This window comes from Polypterus senegalus, chromosome 12 (genome assembly GCF_016835505.1).
Source record: "Polypterus senegalus isolate Bchr_013 chromosome 12, ASM1683550v1, whole genome shotgun sequence".
Taxonomy (NCBI): Eukaryota; Metazoa; Chordata; class Cladistia; order Polypteriformes; family Polypteridae; genus Polypterus; species Polypterus senegalus.
Window position 1 is genome coordinate 60,432,671 of NC_053165.1, and position 13,922 is coordinate 60,446,592.

General features: G+C 47.5%; 1 protein-coding gene across 1 annotated transcript; it reads left to right on the forward strand.

Annotated features, from left to right (window-relative positions):
* The first annotated feature begins 11,157 nt into the window (after nt 1-11,157).
* Nucleotides 11,158-12,830, forward strand: pop5 (POP5 homolog, ribonuclease P/MRP subunit). Its single transcript, XM_039771713.1, has 5 exons — nt 11,158-11,271; nt 12,003-12,145; nt 12,236-12,376; nt 12,448-12,531; nt 12,641-12,830. The coding sequence occupies exons 1-5, from the start codon at nt 11,252-11,254 to the stop codon at nt 12,733-12,735; spliced, it is 483 nt and encodes a 160-aa protein (XP_039627647.1). The 5' UTR covers nt 11,158-11,251; the 3' UTR covers nt 12,736-12,830.
* The last annotated feature ends 1,092 nt before the right edge of the window (nt 12,831-13,922 follow it).

Below are 13,922 nucleotides of genomic sequence, written 5' to 3' on the forward strand. Positions count from 1 at the left end.
TGCCCAAAGGGTGTGACACATGTAACCATGAGGGTCTGATTCACTTCCTAGCTGGCGGGACAGTGGCCTGCAATGAGCTGCTTTTCCACTCCTCATAGGCCAATAAGCAATGAGAGAGTACTTACATAATGCTCACGTAAAGCTCTATTAAAATATGCCCCATTGCATCAGTTTCTCTGCTTGTCCTTTCAGAAGAAGATGTCCACTAACTACTGACTGCAGTTTATAAAAAACTGGCCCCTGCAAAATCCTAGGGTAGCACATCGCCTATGGGGAGGTTCCCTAGCCGTTCCCATGATATACCAGTGTGTGGTTCCCACATTCTCATGTAGCCCGACGTTTTCAGATCAGTTCAACAGTTTGAATATAAAATAAATTAAAAGGTATGTGCGCACTTCTATTTCTGAATCCATATAGCAAAGACGAATGCTATTTTTGGGCTCCAGTGTGCTTCTTTTTGCTGCTTATCATATCTCCTCTCACGCAATAAACTGGGCCAAGCTTCTCCCTGCAGCAAAACCTTACCATCCCGACACGTGCAGACAACAAAGGCGCAGCAGATCTTGTGCTATGTGACCAGGCTAAGTCCAGTGGCTTGGGATGCTCTTGAGCAAGTGCAAGTCCGGATGTGAGAGCCTACCTGCCAGCGGGGCTTTGCATGATCAGAGTGATTCAGACATGTGTGTCCACCTCTATTGGCCCTCCTATTCAAAAATGGCTCAGTACTGCACCATGGATGGCATGGCCAGCAGCCATTCAGAAGAACTTGCAGATTGTTGTGGAGCTGACACCACAGAAACATAAGTATAAGCCGCTGGGCAACCTGATTATGGTGGGAAGAATAGGGTGGCTCAACAAAATTCAGTCTGTGGGCAGAAAAATAGTCAAAGATGCCTGAAGCAAGCTAAATGAGACGATCAGAAAATTTGGAGGAAAAACGGGGAAGAAGTGAAAGCTGTGGTCACCCTAAGGTGAAAGTGATGATCAGTTGCCATAAAATGCTGACTGCTACTGCCACTTGCAATCATTGGTGAAATGCTAAGGAGAGAACTAAGAATGGGCATCATTTATTACCCATCTGGGCAGCAGCTGGCAGGAGGTGTACAGAAGCAAGCACAAAGTGGTCTCCTAGAAGGGGAGTGGACAGAGCACAATGGGATAATGTTAAGGAAGAAGAGATGGAATGTAATAAGGAGGATAAAAGGACAGGATAAGAGAGGCTGCACAGGGTGTGGGCAGCACAAAGCGAAGAATTCACAGGATGGCAGGGAGAAGCAAAGAGTGGTCATAAAGGAAAGGCTGGGCATGGAGCAAAAGGTGTCACCGGCTTGTTAAATGAATGACACTTCACTGGCTTGAATTAACAATTCATCGAGGCAGTCAGGGAGATGGGTCTGGCCCGACCGCACACAGTGAATTATTGAAACAACAGATTAAACTTTAATTGGTACCAAACACTTGCATGCTTTGTTTGCAGTAGAGCCATTTACAGGGAGGAATCTACACGCGACGGAGGCAGCGTGGGTGTTTGTGTGGGTGGGCAGCCAGGCCTAGATGGTATTGTTGGGACAAAATTATCCCCAGAAGTTGATAAATTGATACGTAAGCAATCCAGAGATCCTTTAAGATTGCAGGGTCTTTAAATGAAACATACTGTATATATAGTGTGTTTGTATATATATACAGTATATTAACAGTATATATATATACATATACACACACACACATATACAGTATATAAAATACCGTATTGAAAGAAGGTCTTTCATAACCAAGTGAAAAGCGAAATATCTTCATCCTACTGACCACGCTGTTATTACCAGTCACATGTTGCCTCTTTGGATCAAGATCATTCCTCCATCCATCCTTCCCTCCATCCCTCCATCCATCCATCTATCCATCTTCTAAACCCAATTTTTCCTGAGACAAGGCTGCAGGGAAGCTGGAGGCCATGCTAGTGAGCGCTGAGCACAAGGTAGGAGACATCCCTGGACAGGGTGCCAGTGCAAGAACAAAAAATAAAAAATATCACAGTCAGGAAACAGTGGCATAAGCTAGAGAGCAAGGGACATGGATTTGGTGGTCTGCGTTATGAAGTGCAAAGGGCTTAGAGTTGGGGGGGGTCTTTGGTATAAAGTGCGAGGAGCTTACAGCTGTGGGGTCTGTAGTATAAAGTGTGAGACATTTAGGGATCCTCATCTGTGGTTTAAGGTGCCAGGGGGTCCTTGGGATGTATAGCCCAAGATATCGAGTCAGAGGTGGTGGGGTGCCTGGTGCGAGCAGTGAGTCACATGTGATGTAAGAAGTGAACGGAGATGGGGGCCTGGGGACTGTTATGTAAAGGGTGAGAGTCTAAGGGTTGGGGGTCAGCGCAGTGGTTAGTGCTTTCGCCTCTCTGTTCAGTAGTTTTGATAGACTATTAGTGCTGAGTAGGTCTTGAGCCCCATACTGCTTAGTCATCTCTTGGACCCCATGACCCTAAACAGGACTACTGGGTTCAGAAAACAGACGCAGTACTGTGGTTGCGTGAAGAGCAGAATTGGAGAACTTGTGGTATAAAAGTGGAGGAGTAAAGGGTGAGGGATGAAGGGTTTAAGGGGCATACACTAGATATGTCAAAACCTACGGTTGTATGCAAGGGAGATATGGGGTCACACTGAAAGACAAAAGCCAAGGATCCCGCTGACCTGCCCAACAAGTTGGCATGGCATCACTGCGTTAATTGCCCCCTTAAAGATTCATCTATCAGCTGGACACCTGGGGAGAGTAGAATTCAAAGGGGATATAATCAAGTAATCCAATGACTCCATGGTCAGGTAGCTGGCCCAGTGACATGAGGGGGAAGGCAGGCTGAAAGACAAGCACTCATCTGTCCTCGGCTCCCCGGTCGTCCTTTCACAGCTGCTATGTGTGTATGTGTGTGTGTGTGGCGGAGCGAGACCCCCTCTTGATTCATGTATCCCTTTCCTATTAATAATAAATAGAAATGATTAAAAGGAGCAGGCGGCAGAGAGGCAGCGCTGGCAGACAGGCTGGCAGGAGCCTTGCTTGTTCTCTTTCTGCGCACATCTGCCTCGTCCCCGGAGACAGCTTTTCATTCAGCTCTGTCAAAAAGAGATTTCCGAGACCTTCAAGCAGGCAAGGCCAGCGCTGGCAGGCACATGCGCACACTTCTCCCACAGTGGGGGACTCGAGCAGGGAGAGGAGAGGAGAAGAGAGGACGATGTGGAATGTGATGTAGGGGAAGTGAGCCAGGGCCTGCTCAGTGTAGGGGTGAAGTGAGGAGGTTGTTTTGGTCACTAAGAACGGACAGAAAGGAGAATGGGCTGGAAGAGCTCCTGCTTCACTCGTCATTGTTAGAGGACGGGGACAAGAGAGACCAGCCGTCACTACCCAAAAAATGGGGCCGCGGCAGCAGGAGATTTAGAGGTCACTATGTCCAAGTAGATGGCACAGCACAACATGACGACTACATGACCGTCCACACAATGAGAGCCTTCATTCACAGTACAGCACAGCAACTCCCTATGTAGACTGGGATAGCTGGATTCTTCTCAGGTTACCAATGCGACTGGCCACCCCAGAGCACACAGTCCAGTGTAATACTCTCGTAGTAACCCCTGACTCAAGAGTCATAGGCCAGAACTACTGGACCACACTATCCATTCGCCCATGTAGCTGGACAGTAATTGACCCCCACAGGACGCCAGTCCATCTGCCTCCTCAGGACTTAAACAAAGGCCGGAGGTAAAGCGTTCAAGTCTTGAGCGTCAGTGTGAGAGCAGCTAGCTGGCTGCCGGGAGGGAGAGCTGCACCGAGGCGGAAGACTCAATGGAAGGGCAGTAATGGCTGCTATTTATAGCACTGAAGCACGTGTCGTGCGCCAGACCCAAGACCGACTGTCTCGAGGTGAACTCCATGTGTGTGACAAGGGCAGCTGGGCCACACCTGGGCCGCAATGGTCAGTGATTAGCGTGCCAGGTGTCAATCTGGGTCACCACCATCCAGAATGTCAGGGAGTGTTGTCCATTGGCCCACTAAGCAGCAAGTGTGGTACACTCGCTGACATGACCAGCGTGACAGCAGCTGACCTTTCAGGGGTGACTCCTATTTCACCTCTCAAAGGTTCAGCTGACGGCCCTCATGCTCTTGGTGGGTTTAGAGATGTTCCCAAAGTAAGCTGGGACTGCTGTAGGACCAAGGCAGTCCTCAGTACACACATGTGCACACCATTGAAATGACTTTTTGGCCATGTGCACCCCATTCTGACACCATCTCCCCTCATGAGCTGTGGCCGTAAAGGTGGAATAGCAGGGCACTGAAGACAAAATGGAGCCTTTTGTGTTATTCCAAAGCTGGAAGTGAAATCCTGAAACGTCACCCAAGAACCCCTTTGACAGATTTGGCCACCCACTCTGACTCCTTTATGTTTTTTCTTCCAGGGTCTCAAAGTGGCTGAAGTGGGCTCATGCAGAGATGGTCAGAACAGAAGAAAATCCAAGCCCACAACTTGTATCAGGCACTGTCTACCTTCATGGTGTGCTCACCTTTACCCCTTAAACTCCTTCTGTGTCGCCCTAAAACCATCTGGTCAAGTGACCATACAAATGGCCAATAGCTGTGGGGGTACTTTCTGGAGAAGCTGGCATCTCTAAACGTAGGGTGAAACAGATTAAAGGGGTCAACACTAGGTAATCGAAGGAGGTGCAAAATAAAACACTTAAGTGTGGACCAAGCGAGGTGGTATCGGCACAGGGGGCTTAAGCCAGCTTTCTGCTGGCCACTGGTGCCATAACTGATGCGTGAGAGATCCCCACATTCCCTGCTTATCAGCACAGGAATACTGCAGCATTCCTGGCATTCTCTGGGCTTGTTCAAGTGACTGAATGTGCCAGTGTGCCCAGCCTCATGAAAAACTTCATTGCCAAGCTCTCCTGCCAATGAGAAGCTTCGAAATGTGGGACAGGAAGCAGAGCAGCGGAAGGCTGGCTTGTTGGCAGAAGGCCGCCAGACCGCAGGTGTACACTGTTTCAGTGAGGCCCTTCGTGCCAAGCACCATTTTGCAAAGAGGTCTTTATAAGATGGCCGAGATGGACAAAGCCCCTCTTTTCCACCCCTGCACCAGTTTTCCTCTTGTTGGCTTCATCACTGACCAGAGAACCAGGCTATGGCTCAAAGGTAAGTTTACCAGCCAGTCAGTCAAACAAAAGGCTACTGACCACCTCAGAGGGACGCCACTCACGGCTTAGAGAAACACGCAGCAGGCGGTCAAAGAGAAGGTGGTCAGATACTCAATGAGGTGAGAGCTGGCCAATCAATGAGTAGCCCCTCCTACCAAAAAAGACTTTAAGAGGTTTAACATCCAAGTGACCAGCATTAGGGACTCCTGCAGTGATCGTCACAACCTGGTGGGACCTCCGCTCAGAATTCGCCATGCTGCCTGACCACTTCATTTCAGTGATTTGTGTCAGCTGGACAGATGAGGGGCTCTGCTTGTCTGCTGACATTTCGGTTAGTAGTCAGTTTTATTAGCTGCAGGACAGTGTGAATGACCATCTAGAAGGTGGGGTCCTCTCATGGTCGTTTGGGCAAAATGGAATATTGGGGTACCCTTTACAGTTATGGATAGTGATGGGACTATCAGGGGTCTCCATTATGGTCAGCTTGTATTGGGGGACCTCTTTATTTTAACTGACACTTTACCCCCCTCCATATTAATCTTTGTTAAATGGCAGATATTTATACTCATTTCTGTTGACTTCTTGATTCTTCATGAATGCCAACCTGAGGTATTACCTGGCACGTTGGAGGTACCCTTTACATTCACTTAGGTCAACTGGCACACTGCCTGACATAAAATGGTAGGCCTTTATATCTGTGAAAAATTGGGGGGATTCTTTATATTCTTTTGAGTCAAATGGTAGATTGGGGGGGTGCCTTTTATGTTTGTGTCTGCTAACTGGCAGACTGCTGATCCCCGTTATATTAGTTTGGATTAACTAGCATATTGGGGTCTTCCTTGTGTTTCTTTACATAAAATATCAGACTGGGGGTCCTCAATGCCCATTGTTTTTAAACTGGGAAATGGCGAGACCCTTTGCATTCATTTCTTACTTACAGTCCTTTTACATTTGTTTGTGTTAACCTACATACTGGGGTGGTCCCTTTTCACTTTTCATTCACTTATATGATTTATGATTTAAATTTATTTTATGGCACCCTGCATACTGGGAGACCCCTTTAAATTGTTTTGTGCTTGGAGGCATATTATGACCCTCAATCTTCATGTGTTTTATTTAGCAGATTGGGGTCTTCGTTACATTAATTTTTGTTAGCCAGCAGACATGGGGTTATTTTTTATAGGGGGTCCCCATTATACTCTTTGTGTGAAATGGTAGGTGGGGGTCCTCCATTGAATGTCACTTGCACAATGATGGTCCCCTTGCTTTATTGCTGGTTATGGCAGTGGGCTGCTAGGGTTCCCTCCTTACTTTCACTGATGTTAAGTGACACATTGAGGAGGAGCCTGAGGAGTCCCCTGTATTCATGCAAGTTACGTGAAACGCTGGGGTGCCTTTCATTTTAATATCTGCTAGCCACCAGGCTGAGGTCCCTCTCTTTAGGCACACTAGAGGGTCTCACTTTGTTGTACGTCATGCTGAGCCCCCCCACAGCGGGGATAAATTCTTACAGGCAGCACAGCCCCATCATGTGACTTGGTGCAGATTTTCTCGGCAGATCTAATGACGCTCCGTGTATACGACTGTGTTCTGTGAGATTTAAAAGGGAATATAAAATGTAACCACTGAAATGGGATTCGCTGCCCAACGCAGACATGCAGCCCCTCGGCATGGCCGTCACATGGCCCATTGAGGCAGCTCCATATATGAGCACATCTGACACCTCACATTCAGAGGTGGCATCACTCAGATGGGGATTTTATGACACCCCGTTAAAGGCATCCGCAATGCAGTTCTCATAAACGCCAGGATTCAAATAAAACTGACAGAAGACAGTGCCCACCGGCACCTTCCAGGATGGCACTGCATGCCAGCCACATTCAAGAAGACAGAAGCAGTATGCGAGAGGAAGAGTCCAGAGGAAGAGCATGGCCTCCTTGGGTGAGGTGTGTGAGTGCAGTGACCCTGGCCGGTCAAGGATAGGGGTCACCTATGGGGTAAGTCTGCTTCTTTCAAGAAGGCATCCCAAATGAGAGAGGGCCCTTAGTCTGACTGCATCATTAGGGTCTAAGCTCGTAGAGATCTGCGTGCCCCCCAGCCCCCCCTCACCTCCCCCAGCCTCTTCTCATGCTGATGAGTTTTTAATCTCTCTGCTTGGGCTACGAAATCAGCAAGAAGCAGAAAAGCTGATTTACTTTCATCACCCAAACGGCAGAAGAATGTCATTTAAATCTTATTTCCGCAAATTAGTTTTTGGCTTATTTCTGTTAAGCTGCTGTCAAAAATGGAAGCGGAGCGTCGAGAGATCGGTCAGCAGTCGACCACAAAGCACTGAGATCAGGTGAGTGGGGGGTGAGAAGTCGACTTGAGCACCCGCTCTAGTTGGGGCATGTGAGCCCACAGTCTCCCCCTTCAGTCATCAATCACTAAGCCACCCCCGGTGGTGGGCACATCTTGATGGTGGCGCTTCAAGGCAATGAATGCCATGGCCACAGGTGGCCACCAGCTGGTTGGCTACATTTAGCATAAAGTCCCACCCACTTGAGGGTGTCACCGTATCTGATGGGTCACGCCCACCCCAACATCCAGAATGTGGTTGAGGGCACTCAGCGCACAAACCCACAAAGTGGAACCACCTAACAGTGGCACAGTGCCCCCTACACGTGATGCACCAGCAGAATGTGTGTGGGACAGACAGGAACGTAAAGAAATAAGTAGGCGAGACATCTGAAAAGGCAGCTTGTCAATGTCACCACACTGAAGAATTGCGCAGCGAAGCCACCACACCAGCGGGGCTCAGTGCTTCACCCACCCAGCCATCTTGGAGCTGTGTTTTTACTGCTTGGTGGGGTGTCATTATTCAACCAGCCATCATCTGATCCACCTTAAGTAAAATTTAGGGGTCACAGAATGAGACCAGTCCACCACTTACATCTTCGCCCCCATTCATCCAGGCAGGGCCGCCAAAACCAACTAAAAGGGCAAAAAGCAACCAGTGGCCCTGACGAGGAAATATGAAATAATGAGAGGAATTGAATACAAAAGCAAGCAAAAATTTGTCAGGATTTCATATTTGTAACTTCCTCTACATTTCAGCAAACTGTTTGTGGCACTTGAAGCTGACATCACGTCCGAGTCATAATCGTGTTCTGTTACGCTATGTAATACCACGCTAACTGTGCTACCTGTCTAAGACGAGCTGAAACCTCAGTGCTACCGTGTGCACTGCAGCATGCAGTTCACGTGCCTCTGTTATGTGCCATTTAGTATAGGATTTGTAAAATCAGTGCTAATGTTTGTGATGTGCCATCTATTGGAACAACTGAGACAGACAGACAGACAGACAGACATTCACTTTTCCTTTTCCTACGGTGAGTGTGTTTAAGTCAGGTGGTTGCTCCCCAGGTTCAGTTGAACCGTCACTTCATTTCTGTTAAATGTGACACCAAGGGGTCATGCAGCACCAGAAGCCCCCATTAGTCTCATTTCACTTTTGTTTGCTAATTGAGGCCCAGGTCTAGTACTCATTGTTGTGGTGTTTGCATGTTCCAGCCGTGCCCATGTCTGTGTTTCGCCCCCCCCCCAAGGCTCTTCAGCTCCCCTAGTACGTTACATGACACTCCAGCATGATGAACTAGCACCCTGTCCATTACTACTGTCCACCTTATGCCCAGGGCTACTGGACTCTTATTGCTCCATTAAAGTGTCCGCTTGCCTATGAGGTGATGATTATGCTCCTTCAGGCTACTACTTTAGCCTGGCTACACAGATGACCATAAGTAGTTACCAGGGGCACAAAATACACGTTGACAGGGACCATCAGTGGCAAGGGGTCTTAAACAGAATTTTGGAATCTCACCAAGGAAGAGAGAGAGATATCTTAGGATGCATTTCTATATCAAGATGGTGGATGGTGACTGCAGCTTAACCTTTCCAAGTGCCCACAATGGTGCCAGTCTGTATCAATGAAAGGAGGCTTGGGAGCTTGTAGGACATCACTGATACACAACCTGGTGTCAGATGGGCAGTATGAGACAAAGGCCTCATATGAGAAGAAGATGGATGTCTGGCCAGTTGAGAGCCCTCTGAGGCCCCCGATTAACACCCTTTCTGGGCTCCCTGGGGCACGTTTATCTTTTAGCCTGCAGTGCCACCTTGATTTCTGCATATTCTCGACAGATTTGGCATGTGTGACACCTCTGCATGCTGCCTTGCCATTCTGTGCCCCTTGTCTGTCGACATTGGGGTCAAATGTTGAGGAAGGGCACACACTGCCACAGGGATAGTAAAGCTGCCTCAAGATGTCAGCATTCTGGGATTAAGTCTACTGCCACATGGTTACTTAAGTGGAGTTGTGAAGTTCACTTCATGTCCATGTAGATTACCGTTTCACAACCCAAAGATGAGTGGGTTAGGTGACCTGGCACCTGTGTGGGTGGGTGGGTGTGTTTGTGCCAGGGTGTCCATGATGGACTGACTCATTCTTTGCAGTCAATATCTCAGGATGAACTCCAACTCCCTACAACTCTCAAATGAATTGTGCAGGTTTTGGATTTCTGTGTTGCCAGCAGATTGTGAATGATGATGGACCCTTTGACACCTTTACGGAGGAAGGGAGGGAGGAAGGGGACAATTAGGGGCTCATGCTAAAGGCCACTCACTGTTGGTCAGCCTGAGTGACATTAGTACATTGTCACAGTCAAAGCTCAGGGGATATCTTGATCTGTGTTAATAATGTGACCAAAGGCCCAGACTGAGATTGCATTTGGCGAAGATGACCTTCCTAAATCGTGATTAGGTTTAATCGTCTGGGTGTGAAAAAGACGGGAACATTTAATTCCGAGGACATGAGGCCGGCTCTCCCACTGATCACATTTAAATCCCCGGCATTTAGCAAAGGCTCTGTCCCAAAATCTCCTCGGATCGCCTGCGCCCCGTGAATTACCGGACTGGCGTGAACTAGTCCAACGCTGCCACTTACTGGACAACCTCCGTCATTACAAGGCACAAGCAACTTGAAATGCTGCGCTGCGTTATCTATGGGCTGGCGGGCCGGTTAGCATACCATGCCTCCCTGCATTTTGTAATTCTGTGTATTCAGTGCTGGGGTTGGCGATGGCACCAATGGGGTCAAGGTCGATTGCCAACAGACACACCCAGTTCAAAGCGCCCAAACAAGCTGACGCAGTACTGGGAGAAAACAGCAGAACAAGACATTCGCACCAAAGTCCCTGGAAATCTGAGGCAGCAGTAGCACTAACCACTGCGCCACTAGGGTGCTCATTCTAGCTGGGAATGACCCTTAATTCCTTCATGCACAGAATGCTCCTTGAATGTGGGATGCTAAAACAAGGGGAGCTAAAGAGGATCACTCAAAAAGTAGAAGAAGCAAAAGAACCGAGGGTGAGACTGGCGAGTAAGACGATCGGGGCTTCAAACGGACCTGCAGGCCCACCGTGCACGACTGCAACGCTGTGACCAGCCTGTCTTAAGCATGTGTCCATGATGAACGGCGCTATATAAAGTAAACGTGTATTAAAGATCGAATAAAAGTGTCAGAGGACCAACAAAACGTGAGCACAGAGAGACAGCCACGAATGGAACTCGCCGGGTTCCGCTATGATAGCCAATCTGGGCAACAGACCTGAAGCGCGCATCACTCAGCAGGTTGATTGTATTGGGCGGCTGAGCGTTTTATTGATTAATAAAAAAACGCTTCTTCCATTGATTGAACCCAATCGAAAAACAACGAAACACTGGTGCCTGCTCATATTTGTTGACTTTTACATCAATCATTAGCTAATCCAAAATGGATAGCTGTGGTATAAGGTTTTTACTAAACTAATAACGAATGCTGAACAAGGTGCCTGTTACTCACGCTTGATTGGTTACATTTAACATCAATCTCTCGAGAACACGTTCCACACACAATTGGGGACGGGCGCCTTTTGTATTTACGTATTACGTAGTCACACGTGACACTAGACTGTTAGGGCCCGGATGCGGAGCATGCGCCACAGACTCCGTCAATAATCCAGTGGGTCGGGCTACACATACAGTATCTACCGAGAATGGTGCGCTTCAAGTCCCGGTGAGGCTTTACGGTTTCCGTTCTTTGTAGCTCACGCCAGCTTTCCCTTGCGTTTAGCGCTGACTTTTTTTGGCAAATTCGCAAAATGAAAAGCAAACAGGCGGTTTCAAGAGCGCATTTCTTATTTTAAAATCATTAACGGTTGTGCAAGGCAAGACTCATCCTTTGTGAAACTCGAGCGCACCTTAAGTTAAAAATTCTAACACTCCGGCTTGGGACATCTGGAATCAATGTGTGCAGGGGGAGCTTGCCTGGGTCCCGGTAGCGTCGCCATGAGAAATAGACACATGGAGTAGAGCAGGTGAGCCGCACAGGAAATAACGCAGGTCAAAGGGCGAGTGGGCGCGCCTAGACGGGTCATTAAAGAGTGGCTGGCATAAAAGTAGGAAGTCCGCTTGAGGTATTCAGTCAGACCGATAGGTCCTACATAATTTCCACATTTGCTGCGTTACGACATATGCACGGTACAGGCGACCACCCAAAATAATGCCATGGATGGTTGTGCGTTCTCTTTGTTTTGCACTTTCAGGTTTTGTTTTTCCAGTGGCTTTCCTTAGTTGCTGTTGTCCATGAGACGGTCATGAAGAGGTTGTCGGTGAGACTACAGAGCCGTCTCTACAGTCACATTTGCGGTTGGCACACTAGGGTGTGATGAGCGCCACTGCTTGTATGGAGACTGATATCTTAGATTGTCTTTGTTCTGTGTGACCAACTACGTGCTGCCTTTACAGATACCTGCTGTGCGAGATTTCATTTGCCAGCCCTAATGGCTGGCAGCATGTAGATGAAAAGAAGTTGCATCGTGCCATCCTGGAGGCAATTCAAAAGGTCCACGGCGACTTTGGGGTTGCCTGCTGCGCCGTGTCCTTTGCAGGTAACGTATCCTGCTCGTGCCCTTGCATTGCTAATGCCTGTGGTGGCCATTCACTCAATACCAGTTTTTTTTTTTTAATCTCCTTCACAGTTAAGTACCTCAACACTTACACTGGTATTCTACTTCTTCGCTGTCGGAAGGCCCATTATCGCTTACTCTGGTCAACACTGGCTTTCATCCACCAGCTGGGCAAGAAAGAGACTTGTGTTATCACCTGCATACATGTCGGCGGTAAGCATTCTTTTTAAGGCGGGCGACTCTGACAGCAGAGAGGCTCGTTAAGTAAAATGGCCTTCTTGTAGGTACCATTCGAACGTGCCAGAAGTTCCTTATTGGATACAACAAGCAACAACTGCTACGTAAGCTGCCGGCCTGTAAAAGTGAAGGTGAGTGAGTGAGAGCGCCTGGCTATTGGCAGGGATGCTCATGTTGTCAACAAGCATGCAGAACGGTAACCACCGGCTCAGACGACTAACATGTGACCCCATCCCGCAGCGGAGCGCACAGCCTTACAAGAGGCAGTGAGGAGCTGCTCGCTGAAGGAGCTACAGGAGGATGTGGTGTCGGCTAGCGAGGAAGACTCCAATTAAGTCAACGTGTGGACTCACGCTACCAGAAGTATTACTTTTTTTTAATGGCTCATTTTGTATGTACAGCTTTTTAAATAAAGCACTGCCGTCAAATATTTTTTCCCTCATTTTTGTGGGGCAATGTGTTTAAATTACCTTCTCCCCAGTCAGACCCCCGTACTGTCATGGGTTCTCGGTCACAGTCCGGGATGGCCACTGGGGTTGCAGGTTTTTATTCCAACTAGGTTCTTAACAAAGCAGTAAATGCTGATAATGAAACTTGGTATTGAACGAGTCAACTTGTTAATGCTTGCATTCATACAAGAGCAATTAGAATTGCACTGTAGCGTTTCCTTCTCCGAGAACGTTTTGTATACAAGAATAGATTTTAAACTTGGCCATTCCAATTCCCCTCTCATTCATTTTAAAACATTTTTATCAGATAGTTAATTGTAAACACTGGTGTTTTGTTTAAGAAAACAGGCAAAAATTTTAAATGCAGTTGCTAAAACTTAAGAAGGGTGCTGAATGGTAACGGGCAAGCAAATTAAAATTGGGCCCAAAAAATGTATTGCTTTAGTAGTAAATACAAGGGTTCTAATTAAATGGTTTAAAGTGAAAACCAGCATGACACTAACTGAGGACCCTCTGTTCATTAAATTTGTCTTTCATGAATAAAAGCACTTAATGCATAGAGTTAAACACCAACTTTCATTATCAGCAAATACTGAGTTCTAATTAGGACACTGGCTGTAATAAAAATCCATAGCAACTGCAGCCCACTGTGACTGAGGACTCCTGATTTAGGTCTTCCTATTTATCTTCAGTCTTCTTCAAAGTCCTCCTCCATTCTGGTGTAACACTACACAGTGTGGTCCTTATAAAGCCTGCAATATCTCACGAGTTAGCACCTCTACAACTGGAACACACAACGGTATTTGGGGTCAGTTACTCCAACAGCACCCAGGTTTGCACTTGCTTGTACATAAGCTGGGCAAATCTACAAAACATTACCACTTGATGTTAAACTTTATTCTGCTGCTTGTCTCTATTTAGTGATATCATCAATGAGTAGTTAAAGGTTTGTTATCCAATCTGCTATAGTTTACAAGGAGGAGATATGAAGGAAGACACAAACATCCTGCCTCCACCCCCCACTAGACATGGCATTGCTGTAGCCCACATACAAAATGTTGAGCATGCAAGCA

Bases quoted from the DNA above. Each gene is read 5' to 3' on its own strand.
- pop5 (XM_039771713.1), top strand. From the start codon at position 11,252: ATGGTGCGCTTCAAGTCCCG. The intron at 12,146-12,235 runs GTAACGTATCCT...TCTCCTTCACAG, and splicing joins CTGCGCCGTGTCCTTTGCAG to TTAAGTACCTCAACACTTAC. The intron at 12,532-12,640 runs GTGAGTGAGTGA...CCCATCCCGCAG, and splicing joins GCCGGCCTGTAAAAGTGAAG to CGGAGCGCACAGCCTTACAA.